At 53.6% G+C, this 20,720-nt stretch overlaps 1 protein-coding gene across 6 annotated transcripts in view; it reads right to left on the reverse strand.

The window, feature by feature from the left end:
* ARHGEF9 (Cdc42 guanine nucleotide exchange factor 9) overlaps positions 1–20,720 on the reverse strand; it is a 204,612-nt gene that overhangs the window by 166,288 nt on the left and 17,604 nt on the right. For all 6 annotated transcript variants that reach the window (XM_066202557.1, XM_066202559.1, XM_066202556.1 and 3 more), the window contains exons 2-3: positions 6,448–9,176; positions 492–639 (exon numbers count right to left, since the gene is read on the reverse strand). In XM_066202557.1, coding sequence (XP_066058654.1) covers positions 492–639; positions 6,448–9,108 — 2,809 coding nt within the window. In that variant the 5' untranslated portion in view covers positions 9,109–9,176. The remainder of the gene's footprint in view (positions 1–491; positions 640–6,447; positions 9,177–20,720) is intronic.

Below are 20,720 nucleotides of genomic sequence, written 5' to 3' on the forward strand. Positions count from 1 at the left end.
CTCTCGGAGCTCCCTCACCTGGTGTCAGGGATGCAACCAGCACAGATGCAAACCACAATCCTGACTTTCCCACCCCTGCTGCCTTTGGCTGGCTCTGCAGCATGGGTGACTGCGGTTACAGTTTGGGATGGCTCAATTAACAATGCACAGAACTCGTGTTCTGCGGAGGGCTTATGGCGAAGATTTATTGAAAGACAGACTCTTTCATACAGTGTCTCAGTACAATCAAATGATCGGTCGTTTGGAGCAACACCTCTCAACCATTTTCTTACAGTACCAAGTTAGAAAAACATCAGATGTCAGGAGGAGGATATCTACAAAGATTAGCTTGGGTTCCTCCTTATGATTTCCCAGGCCAGACTGAGAGAACACTAAGGTCCCACAGGCTTCAAGCCATTGCCTGGAGCCTAAAATCCATGTTGTGAGCACTGTCAGCTCCCACAGGTGACAGACACCCAGCACACCAAAGCAGCGAGAGGAGAGGCACTCACCACGTCTGCGGAGCAGGTGCTGCATGCGCCCCCCCAGCTGGTCCAGCCCCATGGGGGTGCTCTGCGAGAGGGGCTCGGAGCGGCAGCGCTCCACCAGCGCCTTGAAGGGCTCTGCTTGCGGGGACGGCTGTGGAGGATGGGATGTCGCCTGCCAAGAGAAGGACACACGAGAATTTTACCAACAGCAGTGAAACCTCGGGCAAAGCAACCCCAGGACACAGAGTAACACAGAGAATTTCCACGGCAGCGCAGCACAGCTCGCTGCAGTCTGCACCCGGTGCAGTTCTGACTGCAGGGTCACTGTGTGCTGAGGCCCTGCTGTGCAGCCCCCAGGGCCCCAGTGCAGGGGGCTCAGACCTTGTACAGCTTGGATCCCAACACTTCAGTGGCACTGAGTGTCCCAGGAACTTCTGGGAGCAACCCCGATGGAGACCCACTTGCTGCTCTGCATTTTGGGGGTGAGGCTGCTCCCCCATTCCCAAGTCCCAGCAGGAGCACACACAGGGAATGAATTAGCTGATGTTGAGGACCCCGTACCAGCAAGGGCTGGCTGCTTCCAAGAGCAGCCAGATGGGTTGGCAGCTCACTGATGACAACAGCTAACCAGACATGTCTGTCCTTGTATCTATAGCCTACAAAATATTTACTTGAATGGAACAGCTGCAATTGGTTGAAGCGCCCATAAAATGGTCAGATACTTCAGTTATTCCTTAATGCTTGGTAACACTAATCCAAAGAATTGGCATTTACAGCTAAGTGGAGAAAAATGTTGGCGTTTTCCTCACTCCAACTTTTATTATTCTATTCCAGGAGGAAAAGCTCCTGAAAATGACAACTGTACTGTGACATTTTGCAGAATGGAATGTTCTTTTTAAAACATCACAATTCCAACTCCTACTTTTCATTTTATTCTCTGTGACATGTGACACCGTGGAAGTCTTGTGTATAATCGAGTCAAGAAATCAGAAGAAAAATCATTTGACAAAGGTCAGGGGAAGCCAACAGGAGGTGTTCCTCTCTGGGAGGTTTCTAGGCTCAATCACAGACATATCTGTCACACTTCCAGGAACCTGCTAATAACTGGGTGCCTGGGATGGTTTGGTGGATCCATCCTCGAGACTCCAGCAGTTTATTTTCACTGATGTGCTGTTATTTTCATTTACAGATGAAGAACAAAGCAGACAGGCTGTAATCACCCCATAGGAAAGCTGTGGATGAATTAAGGCTCCATCTCCCAGCACCAGCATCATGTCCAGTGAACCAGTTCACTTCTCTTGGCTGCAAAACAGCTGGGAGGAGGTAAAACCCAAAGCAAACCTTCCATCCGGGGAAATTTGGACACAGAGTCATTTTAGCATAAGGCCCAGAGGTTCCCCTTCCCATCCCTACGCTGAGGCCTTGTTTCAACTTTTGAGGCTGGGAATGGGAAAAGGAGAGACACAGCATGTGTTTAAAGAAAACACATGGAAACCTGCATTATCCATGTGTTCCGTGGCTGGTTCTATATCCATGCAAAGCCCATCAGCTTTGCAAACTCAACCTGCCTTTCCCTGATGATGTTAAAAATGCGTTTCCAAAAACACCCTACCCCGCTATAGATAGCACTAAATATAGGCTTTAATTCAAGGATTTTGCTAGCACCTCCTGGTTATTATGAATACAAGAATCTGAACAGCTTGCAGATAGGCTTTAGAGGTTTTGTCTCCTCTAAAAATAAAATGATTGTCAGACGCAACCATATTAAAAGCCATAAATACCAAAAATCTTCCTTCTGCAAGTAAATTGCACCTTGCTGCAGACAGGAATACAGCACTCCTTTGGCAACAGCAGGATTTAGAAAGTAAAGTACTATTTCTTGATTTGGAAGGACTATAAAGTCTTTTGTTACAGCAGGCTGAGACACAACCCAGGAGCTGAATAACCAGGAGATGAAGAAAGCTCTGAAGATCAGCTCTCACAGACACCATATCCTGGTCAGTGTCATTCAGCAGTGGGAGGAAAGGGATAAATCCACCCAGCAATCCCATCTCTGCAGCTGCCCCCACAATAAACCAAACTCAAGCTAACAGTCACTATGGGCATCACCTGCACTTTCTCAGCAAACACAGAAAAGGGAACTCTGCTGGATCCTGCTCTTGTGGAAAGGCACTTGGAGCTGCACTAAAGCCACAGCCCAAAGCTGTGGGAGGATCTGAGCTGTGCCCCAGCTATCAGGCAGATCTGCAAACCCCTCCCCTGGCATACGCACACTCAGGGAAATCAGTAATCCTGCGCTTCCAGTCGGACCCACCGCAGGGAGGGGCTCCCGCTTTCCCACACGGAGCGGATCCCAGAAACCTCCTCACGCCCTGACAGCGCCCATATCTGTGTGGGCCACTCGGAGCAGCGGCACACTCTGCACCAGGGACAGCCTTTGTGGCACTGGGACAGTTTGGGTCCCGAGTCCAGGACAACCTCAGCAGCTGCTCTGGAGAAACATCTGCAGCGATGCAGGAGTCTGAGCACACGGCCCCTTACAGAGCCCTGAAACCAAGCAGAGCATCCCATCAGCCTGGCCCTTCATCCTAAGGGACACACGGCTTTTGCCAAGGCTGACAAGCCTGTAGAAATCTCATTTTCACACTTCTGGCAATCCTAATTCCCCCAGAGAACAGCCTCACAAACCCAACTGGGGTCTGTGCACGGCCACAACAGCCAGAAGCGAGCTGCAGCGTGCAAACCCTTTGGAGAGAAAATTCTGAACCCCAAGGAAAAAGATGAGGCTTTCTGTTCCACCAGAATAACCTCTTGTTTCCCAAAGAAGCCAGCAGAGGGCACAGAAAGCCTGCGGTGCAAGCCCTCTGCTCTGTCACTGCGAGGGTGACACAGACTCCGAGATGCTCCCGCTCGTGGCCCTGGGACGAGCGAGGACCCCACCCTACGGCAGATCTCTCTGCCACAAATAAACCTGACACTTGTTTCTGGGTCCTAAATCTCCAAACTGATACCTGAAATATTAATTCAGATGCCTCTTTTGCAACCTTTCCTCACGTCACTCCAAAGGAGGAATCAAATCACCCACAAACCCTGTCCATGGACGCACCAGCCAGTTTGGAATCCTGAGGGAAGGCTGGAATTGCAAAATGCACGGTATCAAAGCTGCTTTCCATCTAAACATCACCTCAGGCTACGGGGAATGCTCAAAGACAACTCCTGGAGCTATGCCTGGCTTCTGCAGCAGCAGTTCCCCTGTTGGGGTGCTGTGGTGTGTTGAGAGGTTGGAGGAGGATAATCCACTTCAGTGGAGACACAAAAAATGGAAACTGTCCACAAACGACTGAAACCTCCATGTCATCATTCACTCCATTTCTCATATCTCAGAATAAGGATGGTGTGGTGATTCCAGAGCTGCAGCAGTGTGAATGGAATCATGCATTTCCCACTGACAATTCGTTTTGACCTTTACTGTTCTTCCAATTCTTCAAAACATTTTATCTCCAATGTTTCACAAGCTCCCAGAAGAGAGGAGAATTTGGGATGGGGTCTGAAAGCAACTATCAGGGATGTGCTTTTCTACTTTTCTGCATCTGCTTTTATTAAATGCTGCTGCAATGCTATTTCCTTGAAAGCACCAGGATCAAACCTTGCCAAATTACTTGCCCATAATATCACTCTGCTCCTGCCCAAAGACATTAGAATTTTAAAAGGCAAGACCAGGAAAGCAAAAAATAGGGGCATTAATTGCAGGTACAACTAAACAGATCTACTAACTGACAGAACCAATGTATGGATCTCCTAAATCTCACTCCAGCATCCCTTGTGCTACACCAGCCTCAGTTTCTCACACCATCTCCCCACAGGAGCCTCAGTGGGAACAGGCACTTTTATAGTTTTTTGGGGGGCAATGTTTAAGTTGTTTGGGAAACGCTTTCTGCCCTACTCTGCTCACACACTGTAAAACTGCTGGGGAGCTTACTCAGAGCAGCTGGCCTGGCCAAGTCACCCCATCCCGGCAGCACCTTCTCCCTGCCTGTGGTTGAGGCACTTCCCTTGAAATACAAATCCTACAGTTACTCAGAGCAGCCTGGAGTGGAGGCAGCAGGGCCAGCAACTGTCCTGAGGAACAGGTGCCAGCAAAGAGATGGACTGAGCCCTAAAACAATAAGAGGCTGGAGTTTGCTGCTGCTGTCACGCTCAGGCTGAAGTTACTCCTCTTCCATGTTTATTTTTGGTAAAGTGTTTCCGAGTGCCGCTCCCTGATGGGAGATAGGCGAGCAAATCCCTGGGGTATCTCAGGTCATTTGTTGCTGCTGGCAGACTCTCCGGGGCTGTTCCTGTCCAGGAGATCCCTTCTTCAGCCTCCCTTTACTCTGAGTTTGCTGCCACCACCAGATCGCTGGGCATTTCCAAACCTGCAGCAGGAGTTCCTGGGCTGCAGGAGGTGTCCACAGCCCAGGTGGGGCAGTCTGCTTCCCCTCCCACCCTGTGCGGCTCCTGCCCCGGAGGCAGCCAGCCCTCCCTGCCAGAGCGAGCCCCGACGTCGTGTGCTATCGCCACGCTCCACGGGAACTCGGGGGAGGTTTCCTGCCCACTTATCTCAAGCACCATATTTTTCTTGGTCGTGTTATTAAGCTGCAACAGCTGAGCTGGGACTTAGGGCATCTTCTGTTCACACAGCTGAGCTGGCAAGGCGTTGGGATTGTGCCCTGAGAGCGCGGGGATCAGACAGGCAGCCCCTGCCCTCCCAGCAGGGATGTGGCTGCTCTGGGACAAGAGTGCTGGTATTTTTCTCTGCTCCACTCCATCCTTTCGTGCCTCTCTCATCTTGCTCCTGCCCAGAATACTTTCAGCTTGGTCCCTGTGAAGGGATATCAAAGCACAGCCCTCTCAAGCTCTTCCTAAAAATGTTTCTTCCAGAAACCCCAAGGAGTGACCAACCAGCACTCACTCCTCTGGAGTGCCTGGGATTACACAGAGAGCTTCTGTAACTCTTTGCATTACACAAAACAGAGCAAAAAAAAAAAACAAAACCAGGAATAACTAACAATACTGCTGCCTGTTTTAGCTGCGAGTCAGAAGTTCAGATTTTTTCCCCCAGCATTTCTAATCTGCTGCCAATTTTCAAACACTTCCCCTCTTGGCTCAGAAGTTACTGTGACCCCTTTTCCAACAGGCAACAGTGTCACCACCTCTGAAATATCTCTAGTCTCTCCAAACCCAAAAGGGAAAGAGAAAGTTTCTTCACAAATCAACCTAATTTTTCTACCTGACACCTTGAAAAAAAGAAGTCATCCTCATTTCAGCCTCAGCTAACCAGCAGGTACCCAAAAGAACCCTATAGCTGGGCTTCACGTTGGCTCCACAGGATTTCTGAGGTCTCACAGCAATAAACTGGACGAGACAGATTTGTAACACCCAGAACCTAGTCCAAAATGCAACGTCCACCTAAATGTTTTGAGGATTTTAAGGGCTTTGGAAGACTTGCTTGTACCAGACAGGAACGAACTGGAGTCACTAGCATTGCCCACCTCTCATTCATCACCCCACCCCATCACTCCGACAACGATTTTAGGTAAGAAAAGACAGAGGCCAAAGTGCAACTGCTGAATTCTGTTTGCCCATGGCATGCTTAAAAACTCTCAATTTGCTAAAATTCCTCTTCTTAGGAGCTTCTACTTCAAACGAACCTAAATGCAGAGAGGAAAAAAGCTAAAGGTAGTTTCTAGGAATACATGAACTGCTACATCCTCTTCAGGAGACACTGATACACAGAAAAGTCATAGGAGAAGCAGCTCTGGAGGTTTAAGAGCTCAGACTCAGACTGATCTAAAAGCTGTGTCTGCTGCCACCACTCTTAGAACAACCTCCTTGGGTGGAAATCCCAACGAGGGATGTAAAACAACGCTTTCAAGTGCAAACCAGCTTTTTGAGATGTACAACAGCGTGGTTATTGCAAACCTTACAAAGCTGCTCCTACCTTTCCATTCTTGAGGCGTCCAGAAGAGACAATCCTCGAGACGTGCACTTGGAAGGGCCTGCACTCCGTGCTGCAGTCAAACTCATCCACTCTGTCCATGACCTCCACGGAGTTTTGCTCCACAAATGAAGTGGTTCCCCGCTTTTTAATGCGGCCACCAGGCTGCTCCAAGCCCTGCCTTTTCACTGTGGAACACTTTAAAAAAGTCACTACAGAAAAGTCCACGTCGGCAACTGCGGAACAGCCCATGTCCGCAGCATCCAGGATATTCTCGGGAATGTCGGGAGAAGGTGGCAGGTCCCGGCCCATGACCTGACTCTTCTCCAGAGTACTGACGATGTCTTGGATCTCTTCAGTCAGAGCTGCCTGGGGAAGGTGGATCAGGGCCTCATGTGCTGCAGAGGAGTCACCGTTGGCAGCTGGGGAATGGTCCAAGTCCACAGTACCCAGCTGGTCCACAGGAAGAGCAGGAGAAGGTGGCACATCCCTGCCCACAACCTGTGATGTCTCTGGAGTACTGCCCAAGCCCTGAACCCCCAGCTCGCCTCCTGACAAGTCTTGCAAAGGCAGTTCAGGATTTCTCAAGTCCTGATTATCCAGTTCTGTCCTTGAAATCTCCTGAGCCACAGCTGGAGATGGATCTATGTCTTTAGCAATCACTGGGGCACAAGTCACGTCCTCAGTATCAAGTTCAGTCAGTGATGTCTGTGGAAGGTGGGTCTGAGCCTCAGTCACTGCAGGAAAGGCACCATCAGCAACTGGAGAACAGCCCAGATCTGCAGCATCCAGATCATTGACAGCAAGATCAAGAGAAGGTGGCAGGTCCCTGCCCACAACCTTCTCCAGGGTACTCCCAGTGTCTTGAAACTCCAGCTCATCTCCAGACAAGTTCTGCAAAGGCAGCTCAGGATTTCTCAAGTCCTGATTATCCAGTTCTGTCTCTGAAAGCTCCTGAGCAACTGCTGGAGACAGATCCATGTCTTTAGCAACCACTGGGGCACAAGCCATGTGCCCAGAATCAAGTTTAGTTGGCGATGCCCGTGGGAGGTGGGTCTGCACTTCGGTTTCTGCAGAGAAGTCCTCACTGGCAGCTGGGGAACAGCCCAGGTCCGCAGTATCCAAACTATTCACAGGAGGATCCTGAGAAGGTGGCAGGTCCCTGGCCATGACCTGGGTCTCCTCTGGAGTCCTGCCCAAGTCCTGAATCGGTTCAGCAAGAGCCGTCTGTGGAAGTTCAACCAGATCCTCAGAGGGGTCTTTGCTGCTCAGCTCAGTGAAAGGGCCATCTGCAAGCCCTGCCAGCTGGGACATGGATGCTTCTGGCCCAAAGGGAGGAAGTGAGGTGTCGTTAAGCCTGTCATTGCCACTGTCCAGGCCAGAGGAACCCAGGCCTTTCAGCCCATCTGTGGTTCTGCAGTGCTGCACGGGCTCCTTCCCCGCTAAACTCTCAAAGCTCAGGTTTTCCCAGGTGCCCGAATCCGGGGACTGCAGGCAGGCCCCCACCGTGCACAGGGCCTTGGCGCTCTCATTCTCCACAACCGGGCCCTCCTTGGGGGAGGCAACATCCTGCCTGCGGCCCCGGAAACTGCGCTGAGGCCTCTTCTCATCGGGGGAAAAGGCCCTGGAGGAGCCTCGCAGCCGCCGAGCTGCCTCAGCCACGCTGGTTAGGAACCTCACAACACCCCCAAAGTGAGTGGCTTTGGCGGCCCCGTTTGATTTTTTTCGCTGGCTGAGATTCTCCTCACATCTCGTATCAAAGTCCAAGTAAGAAGCATAATGATCAGTTGTATTTTCTAAGTTCTGGAAATTGGTTTCAGCCCTTTGATCTGGGAGCTTTGAATTATCTTTGCTAGCTAATGAAATTCCTTTCAGATAGCTCCAGACGTCAGAGCTCCTTCCTCTCCTGCTCTCCTGTGGGAGCACAGCACACCTCTTTTGATTGTCCCCTTCTGTAACTGCAGGACTCCTAACGTGTTCAAAATTCAAAGACTCGCTCTTCCTGGCTGGTATTCTGTGGCAGTTACCATCATTATCCTCACCGTGTAATCTGCCACTGATATCCCTGAGACATTTGCTTTCAGTGGCATCAGGAAGTTCAGGAATGCTGATGTTCAGCTCTATGTCCTCAAAAGAAGAGTCCAGATCCTCGATGTAGCCCGCGTACGAGTGGCGGGAGGGCCTCCGGCCATCACCCAGCTTCTTCACCCTGTAGACAGCTCTCTGCCCACTGCAGGGAAGGTCCTCCTCAGGGTCACACGCGTCCTGCACTCTGGATGCTCTCAAATCCACGTTCTTGGGTGTCCTAGAGGATCTCCCCTTTTTTGACGAGCGTACCCTGTCCATGAAGGATGGCTTTTTTAATTCTGACGCCTCAGAGGCCACTCCCAGCAGAATCATGGACTGGGGTCTGTCTTTGTTCGTCGAGAGTCCTTTCCTTCGTCTGACAAAGTTCCAGATCCGGCTGCCCTTGGTTGTCTTCTTATACCTGTTTGTTTCCTCCTGCTCATTGGGGACTGCGTCACCAGAGGTGCAGTGCTCAGCACCACAGGCCTCCAAGGCATCAGTGCTCCCTCCCTCCATGTTTCCCTGGAAAATCCTGTTGGCATATCCATTGGGAATGCTCACGGAAGCAGTACGCTGGCGGCCCTCTAGAATTTCCATCGCCCTGGCTCACAGGCTGGTTCCAGGAGTCACGGATGCATGGTCCTCAGATTGCTTTCTTCACAAGGCTTTAAGGGAAAAGAACAAAGAAATGCAATTAGGAGCAGAAAGCTTTTAGAAGACGCATTCCTTAAAGCATCACAAGTCAAACCTTATCCCAGTGGCTGTGGTGGTTTTCCCCATTGATTCCAGGGAGGCTGAAATTTTGCTTCCAAACCATATAAATTTTAAAGCTACTTAAATCTGTTTTAAATGACTGAACATTTAGCGACCACAAATAAACTTCCTGCACTAATAAAGTTACCACAAAGTATGCTCAGAATCCCATGAATCACATCTTCGTTTTGCAAGCTGCGGAGACTCTAAATGCATCAAAGTTCATGGCAGAGAGGAGAGAGGAAATTCCAGTGAGTGTCCCTGCACATGTCACTGTCATCTCCACCATCCCCGTCTGCCAGAAACTGGCACCATGCTCCCAATAGCTCTGTCTCTCCAGGCAGCCATTCAAAGAAAAGTCAGGATGAGCCTTTTCCTGGAAGCAATGCAACTCTAAAATACAGCATCAGAAAACTCAGGGAATATCTCAGCCAGGTTTTTCACACAGTAGCAATGGCACCAGCACGGGAATCCCTCCTGGCATCGGTCTGCTCAATGAAAGCTGCTTGGCCACCACTCAATGCTACAAAAAACATGTTCCCCTCAAGTGAGTTCCAGTGGACGGGATTAAAAACACAGCTCCCCCATCCAGAGCAGCAATGGAAACCACTCTGAACCAGCTGTGGGAACACAGCTGAACTCCTGCTCAGCTCCTAAAGCTTCCCCTCCACTGGAATTCATCTGCCCTGTCTCGATATTACAGTTCCCTGTGGCTGGATCTGCTGGTCCTGCGTTTGCTGTCTAGAAAGCAGAACTTACATGCCAGGCACTCAACGGGGTTAAATTCCCTCAATTTCCAATCCTACTCTTAGGAGGAAGAAGGAAGAAATAGTGAGCCCCCACAACATGGGTTTGACAAAGGAGAAACTCTCCACTTTCCCCAGAGCAGCAGGAGAGCCACACTAGCACTGTGAACAGTCCCCGTATCTATTAAAAACATTTAAGCCTGCTACTGCTGTTAAAACTGAGGTTATTAACGCAGCAGCTACTGCCCTGGGCATCTCATGACCCTTGCACTCAGTCAAATAAGTCTGTCTCTACCTTGCCACCAACAAAGGATAACCCAGGAGACCCCCACGGATGGCAGAGGCACCACGAAAGCGGAGCACAGCCCACAGAAACAACCAGCATCCCTCTTTGTTATGGACAACAGTCATCTGGCTCTCCATGAGCCCTGCCACTGCGGTTGTGCCAAGCATTTTTGGCACCAGCTGTGCTTAGGGCAGCAGAAATGAGTGTTTGCTGCTGCGGTGGGCTGCCAGATGCCCACTCACTGTGCTGCCCAACCACGGCAAGGGGGGAAATGAGATGAAAAAGCTGATGGGCTGATATAAAAATACAGTGACGCCTTTCCAATCACTATCAATTTGATTTGCCACCAGCTGATCTGTATAACGAGAAACAAAGACAAAATTAACACAGTGTCTTACACCCTCCCACCAGGGCTCAGCTTCCCCATCTTCGGAGGGATCTACCTCCCACCAAGGGGTGCAGAAAGACTGGGAAGCGGGAGAGGTATGGTTGGGACATTATAGTCGTCCTTCCTTCTCATACTTGTCCCAGGCTCCCGTGGGGCCTTCACAGGCCTGCCCCTATGTCGGCCCTGGTTACAATTCTTGCCAGGAATCAGCTCCACGGGCTACGATTCCTACCAGGAACATCCCCCTGCTCTTGTCTGGAGCCTCCAGAGGGCCCATTCCTGCCTTGTGGAGCCATCCCAGGTCCCATTCCCATCAGGAGAACCTGCTCCTGCGCGGGGCCTGCACAGGCCGCAACTGCTGCCAGGGATCATCTCCCTGTTCCGGCACCTCATCCTCACCATCTTCACCAACCTCAGGCCTCCCAGCACTGCCGCTCACCATTTTTTATCCCGCCGTCACTCCTCCTGGCCACTGAGCCCTTTATTAACCATGAGAGGAGCTGCCAGCACTGCTGCTGGCTCCGCTCCGGGCTGTGGCGGAACCGCAGGTGCCACCGGCTGTGCCCAACAGACCCCACAGTGCCACAGCCAAACACACCACACAGTGAAACAGCCAAACACACCGCACAGTGCCACAGCCAAACACACCGCACAGTGCCACAGCCAAACAAACACACCGCACAGTGCCACAGCCAAACACACCGCACAGTGCCACAGCCAAACACACCGCACAGTGCCACAGCCAAACAAACACACCGCACAGTGCCACAGCCAAACACACCCCACAGTGCCACAGCCAAACAAACACACCGCACAGTGCCACAGCCAAACACACCGCACAGTGCCACAGCCAAACACACCGCACAGTGCCACAGCCAAACACACCGCACAGTGCCACAGCCAAACAAACACACCGCACAGTGCCACAGCCAAACAAACACACCGCACAGTGCCACAGCCAAACACACCGCACAGTGCCACAGCCAAACACACCGCACAGTGCCACAGCCAAACACACCGCACAGTGCCACAGCCAAACACACCGCACAGTGCCACAGCCAAACAAACACACCGCACAGTGCCACAGCCAAACAAACACACCGCACAGTGCCACAGCCAAACACACCGCACAGTGCCACAGCCAAACAAACACACCGCACAGTGCCACAGCCAAACACACCGCACAGTGCCACAGCCAAACACACCGCACAGTGCCACAGCCAAACACACCGCACAGTGCCACAGCCAAACACACCGCACAGTGCCACAGCCAAACAAACACACCGCACAGTGCCACAGCCAAACAAACACACCGCACAGTGCCACAGCCAAACAAACACACCGCACAGTGCCACAGCCAAACACACCGCACAGTGCCACAGCCAAACAAACACACCGCACAGTGCCACAGCCAAACAAACACACCGCACAGTGCCACAGCCAAACACACCGCACAGTGCCACAGCCAAACACACCGCACAGTGCCACAGCCAAACAAACACACCGCACAGTGCCACAGCCAAACACACCGCACAGTGCCACAGCCAAACACACCGCACAGTGCCACAGCCAAACACACCGCACAGTGCCACAGCCAAACAAACACACCGCACAGTGCCACAGCCAAACACACCGCACAGTGCCACAGCCAAACAAACACACCGCACAGTGCCACAGCCAAACACACCGCACAGTGCCACAGCCAAACAAACACACCGCACAGTGCCACAGCCAAACAAACACACCGCACAGTGCCACAGCCAAACACACCGCACAGTGCCACAGCCAAACACACCGCACAGTGCCACAGCCAAACAAACACACCGCACAGTGCCACAGCCAAACACACCGCACAGTGCCACAGCCAAACACACCGCACAGTGCCACAGCCAAACACACCGCACAGTGCCACAGCCAAACACACCGCACAGTGCCACAGCCAAACACACCGCACAGTGCCACAGCCAAACAAACACACCGCACAGTGCCACAGCCAAACAAACACACCGCACAGTGCCACAGCCAAACACACCGCACAGTGCCACAGCCAAACAAACACACCGCACAGTGCCACAGCCAAACACACCGCACAGTGCCACAGCCAAACACACCGCACAGTGCCACAGCCAAACACACCGCACAGTGCCACAGCCAAACACACCGCACAGTGCCACAGCCAAACAAACACACCGCACAGTGCCACAGCCAAACAAACACACCGCACAGTGCCACAGCCAAACAAACACACCGCACAGTGCCACAGCCAAACACACCGCACAGTGCCACAGCCAAACACACCGCACAGTGCCACAGCCAAACAAACACACCGCACAGTGCCACAGCCAAACACACCGCACAGTGCCACAGCCAAACAAACACACCGCACAGTGCCACAGCCAAACAAACACACCGCACAGTGCCACAGCCAAACACACCGCACAGTGCCACAGCCAAACACACCGCACAGTGCCACAGCCAAACAAACACACCGCACAGTGCCACAGCCAAACACACCGCACAGTGCCACAGCCAAACACACCGCACAGTGCCACAGCCAAACACACCGCACAGTGCCACAGCCAAACAAACACACCGCACAGTGCCACAGCCAAACACACCGCACAGTGCCACAGCCAAACAAACACACCGCACAGTGCCACAGCCAAACACACCGCACAGTGCCACAGCCAAACAAACACACCGCACAGTGCCACAGCCAAACAAACACACCGCACAGTGCCACAGCCAAACACACCGCACAGTGCCACAGCCAAACACACCGCACAGTGCCACAGCCAAACACACCGCACAGTGCCACAGCCAAACAAACACACCGCACAGTGCCACAGCCAAACAAACACACCGCACAGTGCCACAGCCAAACACACCGCACAGTGCCACAGCCAAACACACCGCACAGTGCCACAGCCAAACAAACACACCGCACAGTGCCACAGCCAAACAAACACACCGCACAGTGCCACAGCCAAACACACCGCACAGTGAAACAGCCAAACACACCGCACAGTGCCACAGCCAAACAAACACACCGCACAGTGCCACAGCCAAACACACCGCACAGTGCCACAGCCAAACAAACACACCGCACAGTGCCACAGCCAAACACACCGCACAGTGCCACAGCCAAACAAACACACCGCACAGTGCCACAGCCAAACACACCGCACAGTGCCACAGCCAAACACACCGCACAGTGCCACAGCCAAACACACCGCACAGTGCCACAGCCAAACAAACACACCGCACAGTGCCACAGCCAAACAAACACACCGCACAGTGCCACAGCCAAACACACCGCACAGTGCCACAGCCAAACACACCGCACAGTGCCACAGCCAAACACACCGCACAGTGCCACAGCCAAACACACCGCACAGTGCCACAGCCAAACAAACACACCGCACAGTGCCACAGCCAAACAAACACACCGCACAGTGCCACAGCCAAACACACCGCACAGTGCCACAGCCAAACACACCGCACAGTGCCACAGCCAAACACACCGCACAGTGCCACAGCCAAACAAACACACCGCACAGTGCCACAGCCAAACAAACACACCGCACAGTGCCACAGCCAAACACACCGCACAGTGCCACAGCCAAACACACCGCACAGTGCCACAGCCAAACAAACACACCGCACAGTGCCACAGCCAAACAAACACACCGCACAGTGCCACAGCCAAACAAACACACCGCACAGTGCCACAGCCAAACACACCGCACAGTGCCACAGCCAAACACACCGCACAGTGAAACAGCCAAACACACCGCACAGTGCCACAGCCAAACAAACACACCGCACAGTGCCACAGCCAAACACACCGCACAGTGCCACAGCCAAACAAACACACCGCACAGTGCCACAGCCAAACACACCGCACAGTGCCACAGCCAAACAAACACACCGCACAGTGCCACAGCCAAACAAACACACCGCACAGTGCCACAGCCAAACACACCGCACAGTGCCACAGCCAAACACACCGCACAGTGCCACAGCCAAACAAACACACCGCACAGTGCCACAGCCAAACACACCGCACAGTGCCACAGCCAAACACACCGCACAGTGCCACAGCCAAACACACCGCACAGTGCCACAGCCAAACACACCGCACAGTGCCACAGCCAAACACACCGCACAGTGAAACAGCCAAACACACCGCACAGTGCCACAGCCAAACAAACACACCGCACAGTGCCACAGCCAAACACACCGCACAGTGCCACAGCCAAACACACCGCACAGTGCCACAGCCAAACAAACACACCGCACAGTGCCACAGCCAAACACACCGCACAGTGCCACAGCCAAACACACCGCACAGTGCCACAGCCAAACAAACACACCGCACAGTGCCACAGCCAAACACACCTCACAGTGCCACAGCCAAACACACCGCACAGTGCCACAGCCAAACACACCGCACAGTGCCACAGCCAAACACACCGCACAGTGCCACAGCCAAACACACCGCACAGTGCCACAGCCAAACAAACACACCGCACAGTGCCACAGCCAAACACACCGCACAGTGCCACAGCCAAACACACCGCACAGTGCCACAGCCAAACAAACACACCGCACAGTGCCACAGCCAAACAAACACACCGCACAGTGCCACAGCCAAACACACCGCACAGTGCCACAGCCAAACACACCGCACAGTGCCACAGCCAAACAAACACACCGCACAGTGCCACAGCCAAACAAACACACCGCACAGTGCCACAGCCAAACACACCGCACAGTGCCACAGCCAAACACACCGCACAGTGCCACAGCCAAACACACACACCGCACAGTGCCACAGCCAAACAAACACACCGCACAGTGCCACAGCCAAACACACACACCGCACAGTGCCACAGCCAAACACACACACCGCACAGTGCCACAGCCAAACACACCGCACAGTGCCACAGCCAAACAAACACACCGCACAGTGCCACAGCCAAACAAACACACCGCACAGTGCCACAGCCAAACACACCGCACAGTGCCACAGCCAAACACACCGCACAGTGCCACAGCCAAACACACCGCACAGTGCCACAGCCAAACAAACACACCGCACAGTGCCACAGCCAAACACACACACCGCACAGTGCCACAGCCAAACACACCGCACAGTGCCACAGCCAAACACACCGCACAGTGCCACAGCCAAACAAACACACCGCACAGTGCCACAGCCAAACAAACACACCGCACAGTGCCACAGCCAAACACACCGCACAGTGCCACAGCCAAACACACCGCACAGTGCCACAGCCAAACACACCGCACAGTGCCACAGCCAAACACACACACCGCACAGTGCCACAGCCAAACAAACACACCGCACAGTGCCACAGCCAAACACACACACCGCACAGTGCCACAGCCAAACACACACACCGCACAGTGCCACAGCCAAACACACCGCACAGTGCCACAGCCAAACAAACACACCGCACAGTGCCACAGCCAAACAAACACACCGCACAGTGCCACAGCCAAACACACCGCACAGTGCCACAGCCAAACACACCGCACAGTGCCACAGCCAAACACACCGCACAGTGCCACAGCCAAACACACCGCACAGTGCCACAGCCAAACAAACACACCGCACAGTGCCACAGCCAAACACACACACCGCACAGTGCCACAGCCAAACACACCGCACAGTGCCACAGCCAAACACACCGCACAGTGCCACAGCCAAACAAACACACCGCACAGTGCCACAGCCAAACAAACACACCGCACAGTGCCACAGCCAAACACACCGCACAGTGCCACAGCCAAACACACCGCACAGTGCCACAGCCAAACACACCGCACAGTGCCACAGCCAAACAAACACACCGCACAGTGCCACAGCCAAACAAACACACCGCACAGTGCCACAGCCAAACACACCGCACAGTGCCACAGCCAAACAAACACACCGCACAGTGCCACAGCCAAACACACCGCACAGTGCCACAGCCAAACACACACACCGCACAGTGCCACAGCCAAACACACACACCGCACAGTGCCACAGCCAAACAAACACACCCCACAGTGCCACAGCCAAACACACCGCACAGTGCCACAGCCAAACACACCGCACAGTGCCACAGCCAAACACACCGCACAGTGCCACAGCCAAACACACCGCACAGTGCCACAGCCAAACACACCGCACAGTGCCACAGCCAAACACACCGCACAGTGCCACAGCCAAACAAACACACCCCACAGTGCCACAGCCAAACACACCGCACAGTGCCACAGCCAAACAAACACACCGCACAGTGCCACAGCCAAACACACCGCACAGTGCCACAGCCAAACACACACACCGCACAGTGCCACAGCCAAACACACCGCACAGTGCCACAGCCAAACAAACACACCGCACAGTGCCACAGCCAAACACACCGCACAGTGCCACAGCCAAACACACCGCACAGTGCCACAGCCAAACAAACACACCGCACAGTGCCACAGCCAAACAAACACACCGCACAGTGCCACAGCCAAACACACCGCACAGTGCCACAGCCAAACAAACACACCGCACAGTGCCACAGCCAAACACACCGCACAGTGCCACAGCCAAACACACACACCGCACAGTGCCACAGCCAAACACACACACCGCACAGTGCCACAGCCAAACAAACACACCCCACAGTGCCACAGCCAAACACACCGCACAGTGCCACAGCCAAACACACCGCACAGTGCCACAGCCAAACAAACACACCGCACAGTGCCACAGCCAAACAAACACACCGCACAGTGCCACAGCCAAACACACCGCACAGTGCCACAGCCAAACAAACACACCGCACAGTGCCACAGCCAAACACACCGCACAGTGCCACAGCCAAACAAACACACCGCACAGTGCCACAGCCAAACACACCGCACAGTGCCACAGCCAAACACACCGCACAGTGCCACAGCCAAACACACCGCACAGTGCCACAGCCAAACAAACACACCGCACAGTGCCACAGCCAAACAAACACACCGCACAGTGCCACAGCCAAACACACCGCACAGTGCCACAGCCAAACAAACACACCGCACAGTGCCACAGCCAAACACACCGCACAGTGCCACTGCCAAACAAACACACCGCACAGTGCCACAGCCAAACAAACACACCGCACAGTGCCACAGCCAAACACACCGCACAGTGCCACAGCCAAACAAACACACCGCACAGTGCCACAGCCAAACACACCGCACAGTGCCACAGCCAAACACACCGCACAGTGCCACAGCCAAACACACCGCACAGTGCCACAGCCAAACAAACACACCGCACAGTGCCACAGCCAAACAAACACACCGCACAGTGCCACAGCCAAACACACCGCACAGTGCCACAGCCAAACACACCGCACAGTGCCACAGCCAAACAAACACACCGCACAGTGCCACAGCCAAACACACCGCACAGTGCCACAGCCAAACAAACACACCGCACAGTGCCACAGCCAAACACACCGCACAGTGCCACAGCCAAACACACCGCACAGTGCCACAGCCAAACAAACACACCGCACAGTGCCACAGCCAAACACACCGCACAGTGCCACAGCCAAACACACCGCACAGTGCCACAGCCAAACACACCGCACAGTGCCACAGCCAAACAAACACACCGCACAGTGCCACAGCCAAACAAACACACCGCACAGTGCCACAGCCAAACACACCGCACAGTGCCACAGCCAAACACACCGCACAGTGCCACAGCCAAACACACCGCACAGTGCCACAGCCAAACACACACACCCCACAGTGCCACAGCCAAACAAACACACCGCACAGTGCCACAGCCAAACACACCGCACAGTGCCACAGCCAAACACACCGCACAGTGCCACAGCCAAACACACACACCCCACAGTGCCACAGCCAAACAAACACACCGCACAGTGCCACAGCCAAACACACCGCACAGTGCCACAGCCAAACACACCGCACAGTGCCACAGCCAAACACACCGCACAGTGCCACAGCCAAACAAACACACCGCACAGTGCCACAGCCAAACACACCGCACAGTGCCACAGCCAAACACACCGCACAGTGCCACAGCCAAACACACCGCACAGTGCCACAGCCAAACACACCGCACAGTGCCACAGCCAAACACACCGCACAGTGCCACAGCCAAACACACCGCACAGTGCCACAGCCAAACAAACACACCCCACAGTGCCACAGCCAAACAAACACACCGCACAGTGCCACAGCCTGAATGTGCCCTGCCAAATACACCCCACAGTTACACAGCCTCACCGGATACAGCTAAACACGCCCTACAAGTACACACCCTAAATACCCACTGCACAATACACCCCACAGTTTCCCGGCGCAGCCCCACACTGCCAATCACACCCCCTGCAGTCACACAGCTCCGCAGCGGGTACCTCCAGTTTCCCCCCCGAGTTCCCCAGCCCGAGCACAGCGATGATGCTCCACATGCAGCCCCGCTCTGTTTAGCATCTCTTTACTCAGCCTCTTGTACCCACCATGGAGGTTTTAAGAGAGAACCTCCTTCCCCAGGCACTTTTGGGGCCTCAGCACCACCTGCCTCCATTTAAACCCTGTAGCAGAAATTCATGTGGGAGCTGAGTTGCCATGGGTCCCTGCAGAGACCACAGAGGCTTTTGTTCCCAAAAAATCAAGGGTTGAGCAGGACAGTTCCTCCATCTGGAGCCTGAGGAGGAGACCAGCTCCTCATTTCTCAGGCTGTCGCTTTGGGATGTGAGTTATTCCCAGACACTCCTGCTGCAACTTAAAGACTAACACATTGGAATGGGTTGGAAGGAGCGGGAGGGGAAAAAAAAAAAAAGAGCACTTCAGTCATTTCAAGTCATGCAGCCAACTGGCAGCAAAAGACAGAAATCACAAATGGCCCTCTTTTTTTGTTTGTTTTCTCTTTCCAGTTTTATGTTTTATTGTTTTTGGCTGGGTGGATCCTGCATGAGGAAAGAAGATTCAAAGGGAAGAGGCTTGCCTGTGAAGTCTTTGGAGGGATGCTAGCACAGAGGAGACAGGCTGTTCCTCATGTAGCAGGCAAAAGAGAGCCCATAACAAGGGACAGATCCTGCACAGCCCTCCCCGGAGAAGCAACAGAATCCAGAATCCACACAGGGCACATGGGTGGCTTTAAGATTAAATATGGGGGAAGTTGTTGGTTTTTTGTTAACCAGCTTTAAAGCAGATGTAAATTAGAGCTGCCACCATGAAGCCAGACCCGAGCACTCTAAGCAGAGAGGAGACCCATTCTGTGACCAGTGTTTGGTTCCTCCTCTCCATCTCCCCTTCCACCACAGCCTCACCTGAACCTCTCCTCACCTTCAAAACCACCTCGTTGGTGTTTGAATTCCCCACAGTCACACCTGCAGGACTGCACACACTGAAACCACAAGCTGACCTCGGCAGGAGCCACAGCTCCCAGCGCAGCCTCCTCAGTGCCCAACAGCCCCAGCGCTGCTCCTGAGCCAGCTCCAGCCTCACCCAGAGCAAAGCCTCCCACCACCGAGGCAAATTCCAGCCAGCTCCCCTGCCCTCCCTGAGCAGGAGCTAAAATCTGCCACCCTCCACTGCCTGCTGGAGCCGCCGATGTGCCACTGTGCCCACACCTGCAGCAGCTGCCTGGGGGAAACCTGGGCTTTCCATCAGCCAGGCAGGGCAAAGGTGGCTTTACCAACCAAACCACATGGCCCTGGGGGCATGTAGGCCCACCATGACAAAATAAAATTGGAGTATGGAGGAGAGCAGCCCTGAGAGTGCCTGATGAACCACCGCTCACCTTTCTGGGGTGCAGGGGAAAGAGGTTTTGAAATAACACGCTGGGAACAGCTATTAGTCAGAAAACTACACCACTTGTCAACCACATGTTTATTTTTCCCCTCCTTGAGCCGCAGTTGCAGATGTCAAGTCGTAGCAAGTTACCACCCAGCAGCTGAGCTGGGACTACCATCACTTAAAGCAGGGCTTTAACCCT

The sequence above is a fragment of the Chamaea fasciata genome, unplaced genomic scaffold (genome assembly GCF_029207755.1).
Source record: "Chamaea fasciata isolate MVZ Bird 193981 ecotype frontalis unplaced genomic scaffold, bChaFas1.0.hap1 SCAF_22, whole genome shotgun sequence".
Taxonomy (NCBI): Eukaryota; Metazoa; Chordata; class Aves; order Passeriformes; family Sylviidae; genus Chamaea; species Chamaea fasciata.